Source organism: Lissotriton helveticus, chromosome 2_1 (assembly GCF_964261635.1).
Source record: "Lissotriton helveticus chromosome 2_1, aLisHel1.1, whole genome shotgun sequence".
In the NCBI taxonomy this organism is placed as follows: domain Eukaryota; kingdom Metazoa; phylum Chordata; class Amphibia; order Caudata; family Salamandridae; genus Lissotriton; species Lissotriton helveticus.
In genome coordinates this window covers 1877218977-1877244865 of record NC_136059.1, presented here as the reverse complement: position 1 = coordinate 1877244865, position 25889 = coordinate 1877218977, and the positions used below count along the sequence as shown (strand labels likewise).

The 25889-nt window shown below is 47.5% G+C and overlaps 1 protein-coding gene across 2 annotated transcripts in view; it reads left to right on the top strand.

Annotated features, from left to right (window-relative positions):
• The window catches only part of ABHD18 (abhydrolase domain containing 18), a 176740-nt gene that overhangs the window by 136750 nt on the left and 14101 nt on the right, over positions 1–25889 (top strand). For both annotated transcript variants that reach the window (XM_078676794.1, XM_078676795.1), the window contains exons 10-12: positions 5264–5365; positions 6487–6874; positions 7783–7945. In XM_078676794.1, coding sequence (XP_078532920.1) covers positions 5264–5365; positions 6487–6874; positions 7783–7945 — 653 coding nt within the window. The remainder of the gene's footprint in view (positions 1–5263; positions 5366–6486; positions 6875–7782; positions 7946–25889) is intronic.

Sequence of the window (25889 nt, the reverse complement as noted above, 5' to 3'; positions counted from 1 at the left end):
TAAAAATGGAGGTCTTTGGGGGAACACTGCTGTTGTCCCTTTTTGACTCTGGTGCCTGCTCCAAACTGTTGGCAATAGGAGGCGCCTAAAGGTCACTAGCCGCCGACTGTCAGAACGGGGCCCCCATAATCACACCTGTTGAATTTCAAGGATAGAGATGCAGCACTCAGATTGCTGCGTGAAAAGGGCAGCATGTCATTTGAGGGCTATGACATATTTCTTTATCTAGGCTTTATAGTGGCCGTGCAGGAGGCTCGTCGGAAATTCTGAACAGTGAAGAAACAACTGCAAAAAGAGAATATACAATATGCCATGTAATACTCCATGTGGCTTAAAACCACTTTGAGAGGCAAGAAGAACATATTCAACATGCCCCAGCAAGTACCAGAATTCAAGAAGCAGTAACGTAGAGCCCACATAGAATAAACTCGCTGCCCCAAGGTGCTACACTAGAAGATCGGATTGACTCAGACTAGCTCACCTATCCCAAACATGGAGCTTAGATGCTTTATATTGGCTCAGTCTTTACCCTTTACCACCTGATTGCACTTGGGAAAACCTCACCAGTTCATTGTGTAAGCCCTTGGAATAGCCACTGAAAGCTTCAAATCTAGATAAGTAAAGTAGGATGAGCTGGAAGGGGAGATTCCAGTAGATATTTGGAAGTTCTGTTGCACCCTGACTGGCCTTATTTCCTCCAGTACCCAATTGAGGATCATACCTTAAATGTTCTTACAAAGAGCGTACTGCATCCCCCTGGCTATTTGGAGATGTGGCATGCAGGATGAGTTAAAAGTCTGGTTTTGTACACCTGGCCTGGTCATGTGAGAAAGTAATTTCATATTGGCGAGAGGTGCTGGCTGCATTGACCCGCAGAGCAGAATGTGTCATACGCATGGATCCCAAAATTGCTTTGCATTTCTGGGCTGGGTGAGGGACCTACACACTGAACGGTAGTTTTTTGCACTTGTGCTGCTGCTGGCCAAAAGACAGGTGGCATTCTGTTGGGGTGGGAAGAGTTCTCCCACACTTGGAATTGGATAGGTACACTGGAATACTGCAGTTACCAATTGTAATTGTACATGGAGCTGCTAATGCCTGAATCTAGAATAAGGGATATATGGGGACCTCTGAGGCAGTACTTCTTAACAATTGTGGACTAAAAGGGTTTATCGTTTGACACAGAATATAATTGATTAGCCTCTTGACTTCCATTGCAAATAGAAGCAAATGGTCAGATGTAAGGCCTTTCTCTTTCTATTACACCAACGGTTGTATGACGTTGCAACGCATGCTTTTACCCAGCATGCCGTTACAACATAATTTTTTCCCCCGACTTGCTGTCAGGGGTGCGCTGGAGTTTGGAATAGTATAATTTACTATTCCAACTCCAGTCTGTGCAACAGTAGGGAATGTGTTGGAGTTAAATCCAACACCTTATACCCCTTACAGCAAGCCATTTTCGTTGTAATGGCATGCGGGGAAAAAGCATGCGTTGTAATGGTTGTTTCCCTACTCCAACGTCAGTCATACTCTAGGCCACACTAGAACCATTCCATGAGGCCAAACATGTTCGTGAGAGGAAGGTGAAAAATGGGTGATTAAATGAAACCTATATTTACAACATTCCAACCCATAGTATCACTCCACCGTGCTCCAATAACTGCTCAGCTAATTAGTCCTACCAGCCCTCAGAAACCATAAGGACATTTCGAACCAAACACAGTAGAGAGACACGCTATATTCCATCTCCTCCCTGAACACCAGCCAAAAAGGGAACAAGGAGGCTCCACTGTAAGGAACATCTGAACAAAGTGATTGTGCACCCCCTCGGTCTCATTGGCTTCGAAGCTACCTTAATGTCTTTGATCAACTCTCACAGCACGCTCTTTTGCTTAGAAAGATGGCATCCCTCCTAGCTGCAGGATCTGAGACCATCTCTGGTGCAACAAAACTATTGATGGGAGCACTGCTGCTTCTCCTTCAGAATGCGCCCACTTATAAACCTGCTCCACGGACCACATCCTCCTCGGGGACGTGAACTTCCACCTCGAGAACAACGACAACTCCAACTCTTCCACCCTGATCGACAACCTCGCCAACCTCGGACTCCCATAGCTCGTCACAACACCCACCCAATCCGCCAGCCACACTTGATCCCATCTTCTCAACAAGTTCCCACGTCATCTTCAACCGCACAACCGAACTCCACTGGACCGACCACCGCTGCATCCACTTCACCGTCCGGAAACCCACCACACCCAGCAGATGCCTTGCCGCCGCTGGAGCAAAGTCCCCGAGGACCAGCTAAACACCGCCCTCACCCAGAACCCACCCGCAGACCTGACCAACGCCGCAACCCGTATCCTCAGACAGTGAATCTACGACTGCGCCAACACCCTCGCAAGAAGCCCTCCAACACCCACACCAGCAAGAGAGCCAGCTGGTTCTCCGAAGACCTCCAGGCCTCCAATCGAACCTGCCGAAAACTCGAAAAAAACTGGATCCATGAACGAACACCGGAAAGCTACACAGCCCACAAGAATACCACCCGCAGACACCCCACCTCATCAGATCCGCCAAAAAGACCTACTTCAAAGACCACCTAGACAACAACGCACACAACAGCAAAGAGCTCTTCAGCATCGTGAAGGAACTCTCCAACCCCAGCTCCAACACCAACGACATCCCACCGTCACAAGACCTGTGCGACTCGCTGGCCACCTTCTTCCATCGCAAGATCGCAAACATCCACGACAGCTTCGATGCCGCCTCTACCCCGGCAACCGATGAGACACCCACTCCCATGACCACCAACCGCCTGCTCGCCTGGACCAACATCAATGACGACAACACCACCAAGATCATGAACACCATCCACTCCGGATCCCCGGAATGCCCCTGCCCACACCACATCTCCAACAAAGCCAGCAGCACCATCGCACCCCATCTCCGGAAAACCATCAACATCTCCTTCGAGTCAGCGACCTTCCCGGAGAGCTGGAAGCACGCAGAGATCAACGTCTTAATCAAGAAACCCAAGGCGGACCCCAAGGCAATCAAGATCTTCCGACCCATTTCCCTGCTCCTGTTCCCGGCGAAGATCATCGAAAAGGCTGCCAACAAACAGCTAACCAGCTTCCTCGAGGAGAGGAAAACAGCATCCTGGACCTGTCCCAGTCCGGGTTCCGCAGCAACCACAGCACCGAAACTGCCTTCATCGCCGCCACCGATGACATCAGGACCCTGCTTGACAACGGAGAAACCGTTGCCCTCATCCTTCTGGACCTGCCAGCCACAGTCTGCCATGCACACTACGAACTCGCCTCCACGACTCCGGAATCCAAGATCAGGCCCTGGACTGGACCACCTCCTTCCTCTCCGGCAGAACACAGCCGACTCAGCCTCTAAACCCCACCCACCAGCTCCGCTCCGCGGACCACGCCCTCACCACCGTCCCCCGCATCCAAAGAGTGACCGCTGGCGGTAGATCATTCTCCCACCTCGCTGCCAAGACATGGAACACCCTCCCCATTCGCCTGCGGCATACCGAAGTCCTCCTAACCTTCAGGAGACTTCGCAAGCCCCCCCCCCCCCCCCCACCCCCACCCCCCGTCCCAGCACCTTGAGACCCTCATGGGTATGTAGTGCGCTTTATAAATGCTATGATTGATTGATTGATTGATTGAAAAGGCCCATGCAAGAAGTGCCCACTGTCCCACGTCTTGATGAAGACCAATTGATTCTTCCTCTAGTGTTGAAACTCCTTCAACACATAAGCAAATGAACGACTGTGTTAAGGATGCCATTAGTTGGGTGCACAGACTTTGTCTAATCCTTGTGCCTTTCTGTGTGTGTGTATATAGATCAACTATCACTTGTAAATCAATCTACTCTTTTCAGTTACTCTCATTGCCCTAGCAATTATTTGAGGACTATGTTGCTGTTCACGTTTCGGTTATTATTAGAGATTGCAAATGGAGGGTTTAATACAGATATCCATTCTAACTATCTGTCTTTGCACAGTTTGTTCAAATGACTGCATTTGATTTATTTTCATCGTCTCTTTTAGACCATTCAACAGATAGATGCTTTTTTGCAAGTGGGAATGACACAAATAGATATTGACAATGTAGGCAGTATCTTTCGGTTTAAGTAATTACTCTTGAATGATCTTCTGGATGGAGCTTTGACTTTTGTTGTCTAAATTCCACCACTGCATGTTCCATCTAAGAACCATAGCCTTGGTTTCTGATAATAACAATGCCTCCCTGTGTGACTATACTACCCACTTTAAAATATTGTCAACACAAATTCACTGGCTGCTAAAAGGAAGCCATATGCACACAAATCTTTTGGAACTAAGCTCTACATATATTGTTTCCTTGTATCCATCTTTCTTCTGTAAGAATCAAAAAGGATTCCTTTACCTCAAGTTGAATTTCAAACCCCCAGGGTAGGTGGAACAGTTCTAGTGCAGAGGATTCTAGTAATTGTCAATACAAAAACATTAATTTTCAGAATTCATTAGGCACAACTGACAATAGAAAAACGCCAATTGCTAGCAACAACTTATCATTATTGTACTGGACAGCCTGACTCCCAAATATTTAGAAGTCAGAGCTTTGCAAACCCACAAAGACTGCAAGGATATCCTTCGAGGAGGTGGAGATCCAGCCACCACAAATACATATGCTCTCAAGTGTAATGATTCTGCCTATGGAGAAAACCAAAGGGCTTTATCCACTCATGTCCCAGCCATAACATTTACTCACAAATTGCAGATCCTTGCATATTCTGGTCTCAAGTACACGTTGCAGTCCTCAAGATACAGATACAATTCACTTTCGTCAATTATTGCGTAGTGTAGGAGCTTATGAAGAGACTCTTCATAGCTTTTCCAGCTTCCACTGAATATAAACTCTTCCTTTAAAAGCTCATGAGTAATATAATTATTGTCAAACACGTTTTTCATGCATGTGTTTCAGTAAGATGAGTCTCTTGCCTTCACTATTTTTATTGAGCCAGTTGTTAGTTTTGAAGTAAGTGTGTTCAACATTTTTGAGCCGTGACCTATATCTACTGCATTCATTTATATTGTAATGTTCTCAGTTGTGTTCTCTTCGTTGATCAAATATGTGAAGCAGTAAACAAATCTATGTTTCACCTGTGATTTCACCTTGGGGATTGCAACATTAAATACAATCAGTGATTCCTCTGTCCTGAATAGTTCTAGAAATAAACATTACCATTGTGATTGCAGGGTGTATTGAGTAAGGCAGTCAATTGGAGAGAGCTGGAGAAGCAATATTGTACTCAAACCGTATACGAGGAAGAAATTATCCAAATGCTTGAATACTGTGGAGTGAGTATTGTTTTCTGCTGCCAATTTATTTGATTATTGCCTAATGAGTACATAATTAAGACATTTCCGTCGAGATTCAGATTTTAAAGTCTTTTTGTCTAGCAATACCAAGCGACATTTGTGTGGAGAAATTGATAGAAAAAGTTCAAACTTGTGTAATACATACGAAAACCCCCAGTCTTGCATCTTATGCCTCATTCTGACCAGCGAAATGGGACATGCAGGGCCCCATTCGAACAGGTGGAATTCGGAATAGGTGTGTATTTGACTCCTAGAGAATACAGAACCCTGCAGCATCTGTATTTAAGACATGCCCTAAATATTGACCTTTCTACAGTACTTGGAAAGAGCACCTGCATCTTGAGTGTTTTCATTCTGGTCTGGTTCTACTGTTCATTGAACTCTGCATCGTACAAGAGACAAATGGAAGTAAACCGTTTGGGAGCCCATTGAAATAAACCTCACAGCTGAATGTGGGCATTTTATGTTTTCAGTCATAATTGGTAGAACATGAACATCTTTTTACATTTCTTTTGTTGTCCATTTTATTAACATTCTAAAGCAGTATGCTCGGACACTGCAAAAAACAATACATTACTCCATTTTACAAAATGCATTACTGCATTTTACAGTATACATTATTACATCTGACTGAACCCCGTGAATAAATATTGAATGGCGTAATACAACTGGTGAAAAACATATTTTCAAAACCTTTTACTCATTTCTGAGAATTTTGCTATGTGGACCATGATGACCAGTGTTGTTGAGAAAACTTTTTCTTACTGTATCTTAGACCTATTGTCGAAATGTTTTGGTGTTCTATATTTTTACCCTCACACTGGAAAAAGGAGTTGCTACTTTATTGAAATGCATTGCCCTACAACCCACTGATACCCATCCACCAGTCTTTTTTTCTGCTAATGTGAATTTTATTTTTTAATTCTGTTTGCCCTTGGTTTGAGCCTAGACAATTGTACAAGCAAACAGAACCTTGGATTTATAGAAAATCTGTGCACAGGATTTCACTCACAATACAAGTTATTAACGAAATTATTCTGTAATAATCCTTTGCATGCTATATCTTCTTATTAACAATTTTCTATTTGTTAATTGTTCAGACTGATTCCTTCAAAATGGGACAAGACTTTGTCAAAAACTCACCTGGAAGTGTGGACAGTCTGACAGACCTGAAATTAACCAGTGAGATGTTGAACCTTGGTTCTGCTGACAAAACGTGGTCTGCTGATTCTTTTCAAACTGTTGGTGCAAGCAAAGCTGCTGCAGGTGGCTCCATGGACCGCTTTTTATACCACGACACTTCCAAAATGTCCAGCATTAGCCCAACCTTTTCAGCCAACATGAGCAGCGGCAACAAGCACTTTATGAGAGTTGCAGAGAAGGAGCATACAAAAAGGGAGGACATGAGACGGGACACACTGCAGAGGGAATCTTTACTATTTATGAAAGGAGTCATGGACGAATGCACCCACGTAGCAAATTTCTCAGGTACTTCTCAGACTTTAGAAATTGGCAGGCGGGGGGAACTCTTTGGGATAGCTTATGTAGAAAGGAAGTTCATGGAAAGAAGAGGGTAGAGCATTTTCAAGTGCAGGACACCAATGTAACTGGACCCAAGAGTTTGCAGTACAGATTATTTTTCTCTTTCGAGTTGAGTGAAATTCACTGTCACCAATGTATGCAATGATGGACAGTGGTACAGACACGCAATGGATCGGACAATAAAAGAATAAACCAGTGAGGGTAGCAGCTCATTGGTCCTCTTATGACTTCAGCCTTGACTGCTGTTTAATTGACAAAGCAGTTTGAATAACAGTATTGATAAAGGAAGAGAGGGCTAAGATAAATCAAAAGACTTTAGAGAAAAACAAGTTGTAATATTCTGAACCCAGCACTACATGGCAGGAGAATGGCCAGCATTTAAAACAACAAAGTACAAGCCATAAACGAATACTTACAAATAAATCGTTTTCTCTATATTTGAAAAGCCAGTGTGCCTTACATAATGTGTGTAGTACTGTATACTGTTAACATTATGTGGTATTTTATTGTGTATTTAATGTGAATGCAAGAACATTTAGATCTCAATTCAAGGCTCGCACTTCATCTGTTTTCGCTCCTGTGAGCCTTTTGTTTCTTATCTGGTAAAGGTTTATTGACCTGCTGAATGCACATGCTGTGTATATTTGTGCCTAACTATAGCACAAAGATATAGTATTTTTATGATTGTGTTATTGTTAATAATTAAACTACTCTGGCTTGTTGATGCCCAATAAATCCATAAATAATAAATGACTGTATGCGTTGCCACAAAATTGTTGTGGTATTGAAAGAGTCTTTTTTGTGCCTAGTATTCATGCTTGATGTTAGATCTTTTATTTTGCATATTTTTCCAGCTCCAGTTGACCCCAGTTTAATAATTGTAGTCCAGGCCAAGGAAGATGCCTACATTCCACGAACTGGGGTGCGCAGCCTTCAAGAGATCTGGCCGGGGTGTGAGATAAGGTACCTAAATGGAGGTCACATAAGTGCGTACCTCTTCAAGCAAGGTCTTTTCAGGTAAGATTTGTTAACTTAAATGCAAGTTGTTTCTCAAATTTTTAAATGATCCCATTTGCCATCTAAGTGTAGTAAATGTATGGTTAAAATAGTGCCAATAAACTATGGCAATTGTATTGCCAAATGCTGTAAACACCACAGTGGAAAGTGATGAGGCTAAAGTTAAAACGCCATTGACATTCTCTAACTGTTCTACATCATTTGTTGCCTTCTTAGTGGAGTCAGAGCAGAATTCTTTTTGAAGTGTTTATTACAGCATTAGTAAAACATACACAAATATATTGTGAACTGGATGTATTGAGGCCTTTGTATTTTCCAAAACATACATGCCTCTCTCATCCTAAAGATGAAGGATCATTTGTCATGCATGCTAGTACTGTGATAGTAACAAATACTAGTTGAAATGCCTTTCTTGTAACATGACATTAACATAGGTGTTAGAATTGGGTAGAGACGCTTGAATAAAACAATGGCCTGTTGTCCGTCTAATTAGTTTGTTTGGGAGTGGAACAAGTCTCCAGTCAATGGTCCAGAAGTGGCATTTCCCTTAGGATAGAGGGGGGAGGGGGTGGTGATAGGGTTGGGTAGTTTTTGAGAAGGGGATAGGAATGGGGCAAGGAGAGAGGTGAGGGGTGCAGTGTACCTAACTAAGTTCTAGTACCCTATGTCATACCCGTCTCTGGTGTGGCGTCTTTTGAGCTTTAATTATTCCATGTGGCAGCTTTAACTTGCCAGGACTATGTGTGAGCAAGGATGATTGAGGGGATTTCATGTCGAGTTTGGTGTGTGGTGTGATTCAGTCAAGTAATGCCCATCAGCCCATGAATGTATCCTCTATCCTTGTAAAAGGGGACCATATTTTGAGCAATATTTCTGTTTGATTATTTAGTTCCTATATATGTCTCTCAAACATTGCTATGCAGTACATTTCAAATCACCATTCTTCAGGAGTCAGTCCTAAGATCTTCAGCAACAAAGTATACATATTTAAGACAGTGCAAGGAAGTTTGATGTCCATCTCCTCCAGTTTTAATTGTTGCCCAGTATGCGAGACATGTAAGAATGCTAACCTGGCAGAAAGACAAAGCCTAAAACCTGTACTAGTTATCATAGTTTTTCCAAGTTAGTGAGTTGAAAGTATCTCCAACAGGAGGAATTATGACTGAGCCCCACTTTAAAAATCTATGTAGGGATCAAGTACCATTTTAATATTATTTTATAATAACCAAACTTAATTCTAGTGCACCTCAGTACTCTGTCGCGGTGTTCTAAGAGGTCACAGCACTTTTTGTCTGAATATTAGTGAGATATGCTCCATGGCCAGAAAAGGCAGTGGTCCTGTTCTAGTGTGATGGAGAAGAGATGGTCCATAAAGACATAATACAAACCAGAGCCTTCTTGATGGTGACCGAAAGTCTGGTTGCATGTCAGTTTTAGTGTGGTAGGTAGTGTATTTTATCCAAATTCTAGTCTGCATCTCAACCAATGTGATAATTGGCTCTACTTCCAGTGCTGATTAGTGATAAACCTATGGTCTGAACATAGATATTGAAAAGATTTAGGTTACTGGGGAGGCAAGATGGCGGCCGCATGAACGCTGTGGAAAGTCTCTCTCTTCACCGCGGAGAAAACCAATAACAATTGAACCTGTAATGGATTAAAATTGGCATTATAGCGTTGGATAATCATGTAAACTCAAGAGAGAATACTCTTAATACATCCTAAGAGGCAAACAAATACCAGATGAGGCCAGAGCAGAGAATCGGAGCTCTGATAGCCCAGACAGTTTCCTCTCTGCTCTTGGCCTAAAACGGAAAGCGTACTTCTGGCCCTGGAGTGCTCTGCGGTCTCCAGCTGTCATTCGGAGGAATATGGTAAATCCAAAATATGCCCCCAAAAGCAAAGCCACCACCGAAGGAAGGCGCAGTGGCTGGTGCGAAAGGGATCCTGGCAATCCGGAAGACAACTGTGGAAAAGAGCGGAGATGCTGGTCACACGATCGGCCTGGGGGTGGAAGAGATAGACGGCAGGACGCCAGCAGAGAGCAGCGTCCTGTCGACCCAGCAACCAGGTCTAAACAGCAAACCGTTCCCGGGATGTTCTCCGGCCGTGGGCTTAGCGGAGCACAGGAAAAAACATCAAACAAAGGTAAAACCAATGTTAAGACACTGAAAGGCAGTAAAGACCCAGAAGATATTGAAGGGGGCATGGCTGACAAACAGTCAACAGTAGTAAAACTGCCCCCCGGGATAACATTAACAGAAATGCCTGTAACAAACTTGTCTAACACAAGCATCACTAATATTGAGCCAAATACTGACACTGATATAAGGAAGGAGGATAAGAACTGCCTCCAAGTAAGTTCTACTGTGTCAGAAGCACAAAGCGGGATAAGCTCCCTTGATCCCAATGCTATTGTTAGCTCCCATATGTGCGGCAAGACCATATGGACTCCAGATGGTGACAAATTTTATTCTTTGACAGATGAGTCTGAATTCACCAACACCAGTGAAATCTAGGGTACAGACCCTGAAGTCACAGGAGAGGATAGTGGCAGCCCTCCCCTGAGGCCCGACACTCAAAGTGTAACTAATCGCACTAAAAGGAGAAGCACTAGAGGTGCGGGTAAAGACAAGGGTTCAAACTCTGATAACAGTCAGACAAGTCAGCTAAAATGGGAGTTCGAGGCATGTGGGCTGCTAAATTCATATCTATTGCATAGATCGCCGCCTAGTGTTGGGTCCGGATGATTGCACATTGTTGTCCTGGAAGAGTCTTCGAAGTATCACGAGATAGGTGGCTCCTCCCCTGGACTACAGTGCGCATGGGCATCGACTCCATCCCCAGATTGTTTTTTTCCGCCATTGGGTTCGGATGTGATTTCGACGTCTCCTTGTCGGAATCGGAAAAACATACTTCTTTAAGGCCAAAAGGCCTTCGTTAACTGCGTCGGTATTGTTCGCGTACGGTCTCGGCCTTCATCCGACTCTTCGAGTCGAATTTCTGCGGAGTCGACTAACTCTTCGGACATCGAGGCCCTGTCGTCGCAGCAAGACCCCGACGAGCTTACCATGGAACGAAGTCCGTTCAAGCGCTGCCCCGTGTGTGGATCCAAGTACCCACATATCGACGTGCATCCAGTCTGTAACAAATGCCTCTCGCCGGACCACAACGAGGACAACTGTATGGCCTGCTCACAGTTCAGGTCGAAGAAAACGCTCAAGCTTCAGCGCGCGGCGCGCCTCGAGGCCCAGCGAGCAGCTCCGGCACCCGACGACATCTTCAACGAGCCCGAGGCAGAAGGCCCAAGCCATCGCCTGCAGATTTCACCCCCATCGACGGAGGTCGAGGCAGATCCCGGAGAACCCGTTGAGGGCCAGGACCTTGAATACGTCGAGGAGGTAGGGGACGACGAAGAAGTTTATGGGGCCGCGGAAGATAGCTCGGAGGAAGAGCTATGCCCCGAAAGTTACATGACTCAGGCTCAGGTCACGGGATCGCCACTCGGCCTTACCCACGACCCTGCACCGCTATCCCCGGCCCCGCCTTCTGGCCCGGCCTCGGACACACCAGCGGAGACGCCATTGCGCGTATCGAAACCGAAACCAAAACCTTCGGATTCTACGACACCAAAGATGGCCGACGTCCCATCGAAACCGAAACCTTCGGATTCGACCACACCAAAGATGGCCGACGTACCATCAAAAGTGAAAAAGCCTGCTACGTCATCGACTCCGTCGCCCGCCGGGCCTCTGAAGCCGAAGACGGCTGTCGAGCCGCCACCGCCACAGAAGGTGGCCAAGGACCCGTCCTCTAAGAAGGTCGTCCTACACGTGTCGAGCACGGTTACTCCGGCAAAGTCCACTAAGACTGTTGCAACTCCTTCGGACGCGACTGCGGCGCCAACTGGCAAACGCCCGGTCGAAGCAAAGTCGACAAAGGGCCCCGAGCCAAAGTCCGGAGGCCCTACGCATCGGCACACAGACGCCGGATCTAAAGCAACGGCATCGGCGCCTAAGCCTACAACGGAGGCGCGGACCATTGGGGCCGAAGATGCGTCGGCGGACACCTCGTCGGCACGGAGAGCCTCCGATGGTGACGGACATAGGGCATCGGTTACGAAACCCTCCGCTTCCTTCACAAAGCAGGTCACTGACTCCCTCAAACGAATTCGGGAGAAGACTTTAACGTCACCGACTCACACGCCGTCGGCTCCGACACTGGTTGACGCACCTACGAAGACTTCAACCAAGCTTCTCTACACTCTGCCGCCGAAGGTGGCACCGAAGGCATTTGCACCCAGATCGGTGCCGAAGACCACTGAAACATCGGAACCTTCGACGCTAAGTGGCTGATTGGATCGACATCAAGCTTCAGAAGAACAATCTGAGCATTATATCGATGCCGAAACGGGGAAATTAACGCTCTATAAGCGAAAGATCACTTCCCACCCATTGGAATCCTATGTCATACCACTAAAGAAGAAGAGGCCGGCACAGGACATTCCTGCCCTTGTTGAACCTATTCAGCCTCCACCAAGGCGGAGCCCATCACCTTCCCCCAATCAGTCGGGGGGGGAGGACGATGACCAGGATGACCAGTACAATTTCCCGGCTAACAATGACCCTGATGAGCAACAGGACTCATGGGTGGACACTGGTGACCAGGGAGGCCATCAGGTGGTACAGGACCCACAGGGTTTTGGTGCACGAACATCCCCAACTGAGGATTCAGCGGCATTTCATGCCTTGATAGAGCGGGCAGCTGCAAATCATGATGTGGACATGCATGCTGACCCGGTGGAAGAAGATTTTCTATTTGACACTTTCTCTGCTTTAGAAAAAACTGTTAAAACACTTCCTATGCTAAAAGGTGTCCTTAAGCATGCCTCAGAGATCTTTAAGGAACCTACCAGGGCGAGAGTGGTAAACCCACTTGTCTTGGTCTGACCACCTTGCAGTACCATTTCATCTGCAGTATGACAGGGAGGAAGGGGGCAAAGAGGGAAATCATGTTGTGGAAATGGCGAGAAGCTTCAGGAGTATTACCAGCCATTCGTTTGAGCCCTGGGTTGCGAGCCTTTCTACCCGAGGTATGGATGATGTACAGACCGCAGTTGGTCACTTTGAGTATGTCATCACTGAGGCTATGAATGAACTGGCCCCTATATTGACACGCCGTCGAGCCAGGAAGAAACCATCGGCCCCGTGGTTCTCCGACTCCCTCAGGCTTCTCAGACAAGAGGTAAGGAGGAAGGAGAGGCTTTGGCACTCCAGCTGGGACCTCAAGAACAAAGAGGCCCACAAAGCCCTTATTAAGAAATATAAGGCTGAGATTGTGCAGGCTAAACAGGATTACTTTGTGACCCTGACATCCTCGCTCTCCTCGCCGAAGGAGCTTTTTAAAATTGTCGACTCTCTTGTCAATCTACAGGCCCCTGACCCTGTCGTGCCCTCGCAGGACCTATGCGATAGGATTGCCTCTTTTTTCCATACAAAGATAGAGGACATTCACTTAGCTCTTGAGGAACAAAGAGCCTGCATTAGTGTGCCCACCGGCATGGCTGAGATAAGCATTCTAACCACCGACTTCTCTTCATTGGGCTCCCTGGACTCTTTTCCACCTCTTACTCTTGAGGACCTTGAAATCTTGGCCAATAAGATCAAATCTGGCTCCCCTATGGATACTTGCCCACTAAAAATCATCAAGCTGTGTAGGGAGACCCTTCTACCACCGCTGCTGGAGATAATGAATCTAGCTATAAGAAACGGTGTCTTCCCGCTGGAATGGAAGAAGGCAGTGGTAAAACCACTGCTAAAAAAGGCCTCCCTTGATCCAGAGGTCTTAAAAAACTTCCGCCCTATCTCGCTGCTTCCCGCTCCGGCCAAGATGCTTGAATTACACCTGAACAAGCATCTTGCTGCCTTTGTGGAGTGCTCGGGATGCTTGGACTCCTCCCAGCATGGATTCAGGAGGGAACATAGTACCGAGTCAGCCCTCACCATCGTGCTCGATAACATCCGTAGGACGGTGGATGGGGGCCAGACCACCCTCCTGGTCCTTCTGGATCTGACTGCTGCCTTCGACACCCTCTCCCCCTCAGTACTTACATCTCGTCTGAGGGAGGTGGGGGTGGAGGGGGCGGCTTTGGATCTACTGACCTCTTTCCTTGCTGGGAGGGAGCAAAGAGTCAAACTGGGTGAGTTTCTATCTCCATCCCGTTCTGTGCTATGCGGGGTCCCTCAAGGGTCGGCTCTCAGTCCGACCCTGTTTAATATCTATGTGACCCCGCTGGCCAGACTCATAAGATCTTTCGGGATGGAGGTAGTTTCCTATGCTGATGACACTCAAATCCTCGTCTCTCTTTCCCATTCAGATGTGCAGACCGCCTCCAAGTTTAGATCCTGTATGGAGGCGGTTGGTCACTGGATGATTCAGAACTCTCTTAAACTGAATGGGGAGAAAACTGAGGTGATGGTGTTTGGAGGGAACAACAACATCTGGTCAGATAGCTGGTGGCCAAACTCCCTTGGAGCTTGCCCTTCCCCCACTACTTCTGCCAAGAACCTGGGGGTGATGATAGACCCTGCCCTGGATATGAATGGACAGGTGAGCAGAACCATCTCCACCTGTTGGGGCTTAATCCACACCCTGCGGAGGATTAGGAAATATCTCTCGCTTCAATCCAGAAAGCAGGTAGCAGTGGCATTAATAGGATCGCGGCTGGACTATTGTAATGCGCTGTACGCGGGGCTGAATAAGAGCCTCCTGCAGCGCTTACAGGTGGTCCAAAACGCCACGGCTAGATTTGTCCTGGACGTTCCCAGACGTACTTCGGCTACGTTAGCCAGGAAAACATTGCACTGGCTTCCGGTAGAATACCGAGTACGGTTCAAGGTCCTGTGTATGACTTATAGAGTCACCACAAAAAATAGTGACTCGGGAGTAAGTTCCATCATTTCCAACTACATCCCTGGAAGGAATTTGCGCTCCTCTGGGAAATTGCTTTTGTCAGCCCCTCGTATCAGAAAAGCTAAATGGGGTGGCAGGGCCTTTTCCACCCTTGCCCCTAAATGGTGGAACGAACTTCCTCTTGACCTCAGGTCCCTTCCTACATTACAGGCATTTCGTGGTGTACTTAAAACTCGCCTCTTCCGGCAAGCCTATGCGTAGTGGATGAATGGTTCTATTTTCTGATTTTATTGTTAGGCGCCTTGATACCTTCGGGTTATTGTTTTGCGCATTATAAATTATTTTCAATCAATCAATCAATCAATCAACCCACGTATTGAAAAGAAATACAGACCGGCACCTGGGGACCCTGCATATATTCGGGGACAGTTGCCTCTGGACTCGTTGGTGGTCGCAAATGCCCGCAAAAGGGCGAACTCCCAGACAACGGGTGAAGCTCCTCCCCCAGACAAGGAGTCGAAAGTGCTTGAGGCATCTGGCAAAAGGGTGGCTGCGCAGGCTGCCAATATCTGGCGCATATCAAACACACAGGCACTGTTGGCACGTTATGATAGGGCGCATTACGACACCCTAGAACAGCTCCTTCAACACCTCCCAGATGAGTTTAAGGAGGCAGCCGAGATGCTCATACAAGAGGGAAAGCTCATTTCAAACGCTGCGATAAAGTGTGCGCTTGATGTGGCAGATACAGCGGCTAGGGCTATTAACACTAGCGTCATGTTAAGGCGCCAAGCATGGCTTCGCATATCAGGTTTTAAACCTGACATTCAAACAACTATACTCAACCAGCCCGTTAATCCAGACAGACGGTTTGGCCCAGAAGTTGACACCACCCTCGAAAAAATTAAAAAGGACAATGAGACAGCGAAGTCCATGGGGGCGCTTCAGTCCCAGCTATTCAGGGGGAGCACTTTTCGTCGCTCAGGTACCCGCGGTGTTACCAGAGGACACCTGGCACAACAAACACAATTCACGAAAGGTGGCGCACAGTCCTCGTACCCCAAGCAAGGTAGAGGGGGTTACAGAGGAAATAGTGCCAAGGGCAGAGGCAGAGGAAACAACAACTCCCGTTCCTCTGCCACCAACAAACAGTGACTCTCTGTCACTGCCCCCCGACCATCCAACACCTGTCGGGGGGAGACTCCAGCAGTTCCTGCCAGTCTGGACGTCCATCACCACAGACAGGTGGGTGAGAAAACTTATCCAGTACGGTTATTGTTTGGAGTTGACATCCACTCCACCCAACATTCCCCCAAGACAACGTCCTATGTCGGCAGAGCACTTGCACTTATTGCAGCAAGAAGTGGTGGTGATGCTGCAAAAAGGCGCAATCGAGCTCGTACCAGTGGAGGAGGAAGGTACAGGGGTCTATTCCCTGTACTTCCTTATCCCAAAAAAGGACGGATCCCTCAGACCCATTCTGGATCTACGCCCCCTCAACCTGTATATACTGTCAGAACACTTTCACATGCTGACGCTGCAGCAGATTCTTCCCCTGCTAAACCAAGGGGACTTCCTAGCGACCTTGGAGCTCAAGGATGCTTATTTTCACATACCACTCCACCCCTCCCACAGAAAATACCTCAGATTCACCATCCAAAACAGGCATTATCAGTTCAAAGTACTACCCTTCGGAGTGACCACTGCCCCCAGAGTGTTTACAAAGTGTCTGGCGACAGTTGCGGCGCACCTCAGGAGACAAAATATACATGTCTACCCTTACCTAGACGACTGGCTCGTTCAAGCAAAGTCAGAACAGCAGTGCGCCGCAGACATGTCCCACACCATTCACCTCCTTCACAGTCTGGGGTTCTCACTGAACTACCCAAAGTCGCACCTTCAGCCAGCCCATGTGCGGCAGTATCTAGGCGCGACAATAAATACCCTGACTGCTATGGCTCAACCAAACCCGGTGAGGATCGACAACATTCAGTCGCTCATCCAGAGGTTCAGACCGCAACACTCACTACTAGCGAGAGTGTTCATGCAGTTGATAGGCATGATGGCCTCCTGCATCTTCATAGTCCCGCACGCAAGGTTGCATATGCGTCCGCTCCAAGAATGCTTGGCGAATCAGTGGACACAGGCTCAAGGACAACTGACAGACCTAGTGTTGGTTACCGGTCGGGCATACAACTCTCTGCATTGGTGGAATCCACACAACCTTTGCAAGGGCCGACCGTTCCAAGAGCCTGTGCCACAGATTATTCTAACAACGGACGCATCTCTCCAGGGGTGGGAAGCTCATGTGCTCCACTACACGGTGCAGGGACTGTGGTCGACGCAGCAACGGAAGTTGCACATCAACTACCTGGAACTGATGGCAATCTTCATGGCGCTCAAGTCCTTCAAAGTACATCTGTGCAACAAGGTCGTGTTGATCCGGACGGACAACATGACAGCCATGTACTACATCCAGAAGCAGGGAGGTACGCACTCTCCACAGCTGTCTCATCTGGCTCAGAGCATGTGGAAGTGGGCCATTCAGAGGAATATCTTCCTCATGGCAGAACACCTCCCGGGCAAAGACAATCAGATGGCGGATCTACTCAGCAGGTACAGCCATCAAATGCACGAGTGGGAGATGCATCCATCAGTACTCCACCCGTACTTCCAACAGTGGGGTCATCCAGCGATAGACCTCTTTGCCAGAAGGGAAAACGCAAAATGCCAAAGCTTTGCCGCCAGGTTCCCTCACCCAGAATCGCAGGGGAATGCGATATGGATGAACTGGTCAGGCAGATTTGCGTACGCTTTTCCCCCAGCGCCTCTCATTCCACTGGTGGCAAGAAAGCTCAAGCAACACTCGATGACGCTCATCCTGGTTGCTCCAACGTGGGCACGCCAACCATGGTACACCACGTTTCTAGAACTTTCCGTGGTACCGCATCAAAGGCTGCATCTCTCTCCAAGCCTCTTGACGCAGAACCATGGCGACATTCAGCATCCAGATCCGCAACAGCTCAATCTGGCGATCTGGCTCCTGAGGTCCTAGAGTTTGGCTACCTCAACCTGCCTCCTGAATGCATGGACATCATCCGGGAGGCAAGAAAGCCCACTACCAGAGCTTGCTATGCAGCAAAATGGAAGCGGTTTGTCATTTACTGTACTGAACACAATATCAACCCGCTAGATGCATCCATTCCTAACATCATCTGCTATTTGTTACATCTTTACAAATGCAATCTGGCGTACGCTTCCATTCGGATACACTTATCCGCCATAGCGGCTTATCTCCAAAACCGGCAGCATCTCTCTGTTTTCAGGGTGCCTGCCATTAAAGCCTTCCTGGAGGGACTGAAACGAGTCATTCCTCCAAGAACACCACCAGCTCCAGTGTGGAACCTTAATGTAGTCCTCACTAGGCTGATGGGCCCACCTTTTGAGCCACTACACTCATGCGAGATTCAGTTCCTGACATGGAAAGTGGCTTTTCTCATTGCTATTACATCGCTCAGGCGTGTTAGTGAGCTGCAAGCGCTCACAATCCAAGAGCCATTCATACAAATTCATTCAAACAGGGTAGTGCTCCGCACTAACCCCAAATTCCTTCCGAAGGTGGTGTCACAGTTTCATATCAACCAAACTATTGACCTGCCCGCATTCTTTCAAAACCCACAAACAGTAGCGGAAAGAATGCTCCATACATTAGACGTAAAAAGGGCGTTGATGTACTACATTGACAGAACACAACACTTTAGGAAAACACAACAACTTTTTGTTGCCTTCTCAGCCCAGCACAAAGGCAACCCTATTTCCAAAGCAGGAATAGCCAGATGGATTGTTAAGTGCATCCAGATTTGTTATCAAAAAGCTAAACGTACTTTAACAATCCCCCCAAGAGCGCACTCCACACGCAAGTTGGGGGCCTCCATGGCTTTCCTGGGGAATATTCCTTTGGAAGACATTTGTAAAGCAGCCACGTGGTCTACACCGCACACATTTACCAAACATTACTGTGTAGATGTGCATTCCAAGCAGCAAGCAGCTGTAGGACAGGCTGTTCTCAAGACACTCTTTCAGACTTCTGCAGCTGGCACGGGCAACCGCCGTTAATGGAGGGACTGCTATGTATTCTATGCAATAGATATGAATTTAGCAGCCCACATGCCTCAAACTGAATATGCTACTTACCAGTATGCATCTGTTCTTGGCATGTAGGGCTGCTAACATTCATATCGCCCACCCTCCTCCCCGGTGCCCGTAGCGGCTGCAGATACTCTTTTGCATTCAATCATTAGCATGGACATCCTTTACACTATTTCACTCCATCTCTGCCACAATGGCTAAAAACAATCTGGGGATGGAGTCGATGCCCATGCGCACTGTAGTCCAGGGGAGGAGCCACCTATCTCGTGATACTTCGAAGACTCTTCCAGGACAACAATGTGCAATCATCTGGACCCAACACTAGGCGGCGATCTATGCAATAGATATGAATGTTAGCAGCCCTACATGCCAAGAACAGATGCATACTGGTAAGTAGCATATTCATTACTCCACCACCCATTTTGGGATAGAAACCGAGGAGGAAGGAGGCGAATGGTATCCCAACTCGACGCTCCTGAATTTTTGGTAGAGTCTAAAAGTAAGACTGAATCCCCTCCATCCATGGGATTCATCTATTCTACGCTCAAGCAGATTCAGACGTAAGCCCGCCATGAGCTCAAGAGGGCTCACATGGCGACGAAGAAACTTCAGGGGCCATTCGCAAAGATATTAAAGTTTGTTCAGAAATCTTGGAGCGCACTACTGTTCTAGAGGAGCGTATCGTGGGGCTAGAGGCCGGGGCTGAGAGTACCTGACAAGAAATCGTGGCAAATGAGGTCAGAATGACTGATGTACCCTGGAAACTGGATGAAAACAGGCAATGGAGAAATAACCTGTAGCTACTAGGCATAGAAGAAAACACGGAAGGGGAGGATATACGTGGATTTGTTCTAAGACTATTTAAGGGTGCCTTTTCGGAACTTGCTCATTAGAACTGGGAATCAGAGGTGCAGAGGGGTGCATAGATTCCCTCTGATGAGGAAAAAGAGAGCAGTCCAAAGTGGGAAACCCGGAGCTATTCTTATATTCTTTGGAAATTTCCTCCTACGTCAATCAATATTTGAGAAGGTCCGACCTGATGCAAGGCGAGTAGCTGAGGGGCACTCCTTTTTTGTGTGACCGGACTTTTTCCACACAGCGGTGGAAAGAAGATGGAGGCTACGGCAGCTAATCACTCCCCTCCATTAGTTGGGCTGTGAGGTCTTTCTAATGAATCCTGCCCGACTCAAGGTCATCTGTAAAGGCACAACCAGGGTATTTACCTCCGAGATACAAGCCCAGGAGTAAATGCAGGAAGTTTCACCCAGATAGAGAACAATATAAGGGCTAAACTCTTCGCTATGTCTTCTGCATATGTTTAGGGGACATAAGTTTAATTAGGATTATCTCTCCCTTTTTGTTTGGGTTCTTTTCTCTTTTTTTTTGTTTAAGCTTAGGCGGGGAGCAGCTAGGGGCACAGGGGAATGCAGGAGGCATCACAAGGGTCTATGGACCTTTTTTGCCTTTTTCAGGGGGTTTTGGAGGGTGGGGAGGGAGGTTTCCAAAAGAAAATAAATGGGCAGGCTTTTGGGATAATGGTGGGAAGTATATGTAAATAGGTATGGTTATGCCACGTGGTGATCAAACCTTACTCATCTACTAATGGGTAAGCTCAGAATAGCTTTAATTAACATCTATGGATTAAATAACCCTCAAAAGAGATGGAGAGTCAGCGTGGACGTCCAATTCTTGATGGCCGATATTATCTGCCTTCAGGAAACACATATTGAAGCCAGTAGACGGGAGGTTGTGGAGTTGGCAGGATACCAATTGATTTCCAGCACTATGTAGGACACAAGGACAAGAGGGGTGGCAGTAATGGCATGGAAAGGACTAGGTAGGTTTTCACGATCTAGCTCCGATAAAATGGGAAGATGGGGAATCACTCAATGTTGTCTAGACAATAATGTGTTTACACTATGCTCGGTCAGGGCTGAACTGGTGGATTTGAAGATGATGAATAGAGATGGAGGGAAAGATAGGAATGGGCCAAGGGTTAGTATTCCTCTGAGTAAAAAGTGTTTAGTAGTTCTGTGCACATGAAGGATACTGAGTCAGTAGGCTGGCATTCTACAAGAGATACAACTTGCAACTTTTTGTGGCATCCTGGTCCCTGGTACACATAGCCAGACGCGATAATATGCTAAATATTAAATGATTGATGTTCTAGTGAGTATTGAGGGATCCCTGAAGGTGAGGGGCTAGGGGAGGTATAGTATCTCTCAAAATCATTGGATAAATAATGGAGAAGGTTGGTGGATGTGCGTTTGTGGCAAATGTGTCAGTGTTGTACTGGGGCTTGAGTCCCCTAATGTTCCCATGTTTGATAGGTATTGATTGTTGGTAGTCAGTGGGTATGCTGACAAAGTGACCATCCAGGAGGCAAGATCACAGCAATGAGGTGATAATGATTGATGTGTTTTTACTGAGAGGAGTCATGTACATCTTGATGCAGCAGTGTAGTCCGCCTTAGTTTTTAGAGGAGACCTAGATCTTTTTCACTATCCTCTACAGCAGCTTCCACCACTTGAATTAGACCTTTCTTGTCGGAGTATTGTTGATATAGTCTGAAAGCCGGATTGTTCACAGAGCATTCTGTTCCAACTTACTTAGTTGACACCGTTTGGTGACTGTGTGTTTCTGGACCGAATTCCATGTCAGTGGATTCTTGGTTATCTAGACAGCCATCCAGATCCCCCGGTTCAGTGTATTCTTTAGAAATGCTGTTTCATGATCTAGGAGACCGTGTTTGATGATTCGTTTTTTCAGCTTGGTATGGAGAACCGGAAAGCCTTTGCATTTGTGGTTTGTTCACATGAAGAAGTCTGCTGAAATGTGTATTATTTGGCCTTCATGGATATCGAACATGTTTTTCCAGGCATCTTGTATCACTTATTTGTCTTGATGGTGTCTCAGGAAGCAAGCAATTATATTTCTTGGTCCTAATGATCTGAAAGAATTGTGTACTTGTATGACATGTTCACTGGTAAATTTAAGGTTTGGCGAGAATTCTTTTGGCACCAACTTCATTAATAACATGGTGAGAACACTTTTGGGGTTTCTGGGACCCCAAAAAGGATGTCTATAACATCCTCTTAATCAGTTATTCTGCTTTGCTGGTGCCAGATTCAGATATCCTACCCCCAATTAGGAGCTTTATTTGTATGTTCTTGCAGATCTTGAATTATATTTTTCTGAAGAGCCACGTGTGTTGGAACGTATTGATTTCATTTCAGTACTTAATTCCATCATCTTCCCTACTATGGAGGTTCCAATAGTTATTTCTTTGAGCATGGTTTCTGATGGTTGCTTGCTAATGTCATTGACTCTGAAAACAATTGTTTGGATGGCCATGTGTCAAATATTAAGAGTGAAGTGCGTTTTTAGTGGTTTCTTCACTGGAATCTAAATTTTTGGATAAATGATCGTGGATGGGGAGCAAAGTTTGGTAATGTTAACATGCAGTGCTGATTGGCCTGTTTGACTGCTAAAGGTAATAGAAATGTGTGACTTTAAATGTGTAAAGGTGCATTTTGGGCACAACCCCCACTATTTGGGTAATACAGATTACTTGGAGTTATTTGGAGAGTGATGGCATGGGTTGGGAGTGACAGTTCCATTGGTTGGGAGTGACAGTTCATTAGAGTATATTAGACAACATTGTTAGTGGTAGTCCTTATATTTTGTTATAATGCTGATGCTTGTTCCCCTAGGGTTTGATATGTGCAAAATATTGATCGGTTTGGCAGTAGGTGGTGGTGAGGCAGTAATGCATTAAAGTTACAATAGTCTATGCAGTAGGTCAGCGTTGCTCTTTTTACAGTGATCGTATGGCTGGAGGGATGTCAGGCATGATGAGGGAGTGTGTGGGGATTAGGTTGCACTCCAGTTGGTAAGTGCACCAATATCTGGCCTTACCCCCTATATGTAGAAGTCGTACCTTATTATTGTGTTTTCCAGGAGCAAAGTATCTGAGATTTTGTGCTAATTATTGAGCCTCCGATGCAGGTCTCCTAGGATGAGGCTCTAGTCCATCAATTGTGTGATTTCCTCTCACTGCCTCTCAAGCGCAGATTGTAGTCTCCTGGAAACAGGCCTCCAGCGTTGGTGATCCTGCCTGGCTGCCCACTCTGTTGGATGAAGCTCTGTAGGATGTTCGCACTTAAAATGAAGTCCATAATCAGCAATGAAAATAGCTTATTCTCAATTCCCGCTCCCAAGGTAGTTTCTCAGAATTATTATTGTCCAAACTCAATGTCACTGTTCAGCAATACATAAATGACGCTCATGGTCCTGCGGTTATTCATTCTCAAAGAATGACTTATTTTTTTATGATATTACTTAAATCAATTATATAATGTAACCCATGACCTGAAATTGTGGTCACCGTAAGACCACAGCAAAAGTGCATAGTTATTGGCTTTTCGGAACGGAATACAGCGTTATACAAATCTCTGTTAACAAAATATAATTTCCACTTTTAGGCTTGAGATAGTAAACACTGGCATCTGAAAGAGACTGTAGTTATAGATTCCTTACCTTTAAAATTACTCTCAGGCGTCAGACTGGATCCGGAGAATTGTTTCGTAGCAGTACCCCTGCGCGTCGGTAGGTGGCGTCGGTCGACTCCGTGTCTGGCGTCGTCATCGCCTGGATGACATCGCGGTGTCTACTTAGACGCCGCCCCTGCTTGGTGAAGTAATTTCTTTCTCTTTCCGCGCCAGCCAGCGCATATCTGGAGAGAGTGTGCCCCTTAGTCATTTTTTGACTAAACTTTTTTCGACTGTTGTGGACATCTTTTTTGAGACTTCGACTCCTAGTGCACGAGGGATGTCCCATCGTCGGACTGACTTCAAGCCCTGTGACTCCTGTCACAAGCTGATGTCCGTCACCTCGTTTGCCTCTGGTGCCTGGAGCGCGACCACGACCCGAAGTCGTGCTCCGACTGCCGTGCCATGAATCCGAAGTATTTGCAGGAGCGGTCCCGAAAGCTCTTGGAGGCCCGGCAGTCCACCCCGCATCATTCGAGGTCCCGGTCGAGCAGGAGGTCAAGAAGAAGGCGAAGAAGTATTGCCGCTCTTCGCCTTCTCCCCATCTGTCAGCTGATGCGACTCGAGACCCGGAGCATTGTCGCTCTCCTGCTCCGTCTTCGGAGCCCGCTCCTGGAACTGCTCTGTGTTTCCCCCCTTTCCCAGAGCGTCCCCTGCCCAGCTTCGAGCTTTTTGCTAAGCGCTTCACAGCATTTTTGGGCAGCCCGAACCCGCAGGCGCGCCTTAGGGTACCCACAGACTCGGCTGGGGGCCCTGGGCCTTCGATGCCGCGGCTCTGCCGCCGGAGGGCCCCCGAGGATCCAGATCGGCGCCGGTCGATGTCACTGAACTTTCCCCAGTGCGGATTCCAGTGACGATGCCCCAGAGGTGGTCCATTCCAGGGACGACACCCCTGACGTTGTGCCCCCAACCGGCGTCGACACCGGCCTCACCCCCGACTTTGACCTGGTGCTGGACCAACGTCGCCAGTCCTCGGTACCGATGTCATAGGGTACTTTTGTACCGCTGTTCATCCCTAGCGTTCCCTATCACCCTGAGTGGCAGCCAGAGGAGGACTGGGAGGGGTCTATTGACCCTTTAGCTGAGCTGCTTGAAGAGCCGGACTGGCAAGAGGAGTTGGGTGATGCCAGTGGTTTGGATACCTCCTCAGACCTTGGCATGCTCTCACCCCCTACCGTGGCTGCAGAGGAGGGAGCTTCATACGCAGTGGTGTTGCGTAGGGTGGCTGAGGCCTTGGGCCTTGAGGTTCCTACGGTGGCAGTCAGGACTAACCTCCTGACAGAGATGCTTCAGCCGGCAGCAGCCTCTTCAGAGCCCCTGCTGCCTTTAAATGAACCCCTCACTGACATACTACTGGTGCTTTGGTCCAAGCCCAGCACAGGTGCTACTGTGGACAGGATGATTGCCCGACGGCACCGCCAGTCTCCGGGCGACCCACTTTTCCTCTCACAGCACCCAACCCCGAGAGCTTGGTGGTCCAAACCTCGTCCTCTAAAGGCACATTCCCTACCGCTCCCCCAGATGGGAATCCATGAAGCATGACCACCTTGGGAAGATGTTTTCTTTCGCTAGCTTAGAGGTGCGGTCGGTGAACACTGCAAGCCTCTTGGGCCGTTATACCCAAACGGTGTGGAATACAGTTGCGCACGTGCTGCCACATTACTGGGAGAGGCCCGGCCGTTCGCACCCGTGTAGTTGCTGAGGCTCGAGACGCAGCAAAGTTCACCATCAGGTGTGGGCTGGATACTGCTGAGTCTCTGGGTAGAACGGTTTCCAGGTCGGTAGCCTTGAGCCGATATTCCTGGTTGAGCACGTCTGGTTTTTCTTGGGATGTTCAATCCACCCTTATGGACATGCCCTTTGATGGCCGCCGCCTGTTCGGTGACAAGGCGGACTCAGCGCTCGAGTGCTTCAAGGATTCTAGGGCTAAGGCCAGATCCTTGGGCCTCGCAGCAACCTCTCGCCACTTGCAGTCTGCCTTTCACCCCTTTCATACCTACGGAAGGGGTGCCTCACCATGTTCCACCCAATCGAGCCACAGGGACATGCAAGCTACCCAGTCTATGCGCGGACGTGGGAACCAGGAGGTTTTTGTGGAGCCCAGACTCTGCTGGAGACCAGAAACCCCTGATCTCTGCCTCTCCCACTGTGAACTCTGGTTGGGGAAGGGAGAGGGATCTGCCATTGACCCGATCCTGGTGCGTAAGCCAGCACTGCAACTGATGTGCAGTCCCCTCCGAGATTTGGACAACATCGGAAAGGTTCCCCTGATGCTGCGCCCACTGGAACTTCAAGTCCCACTACAGAGCCTGCATATGCCATGTAGCATGATC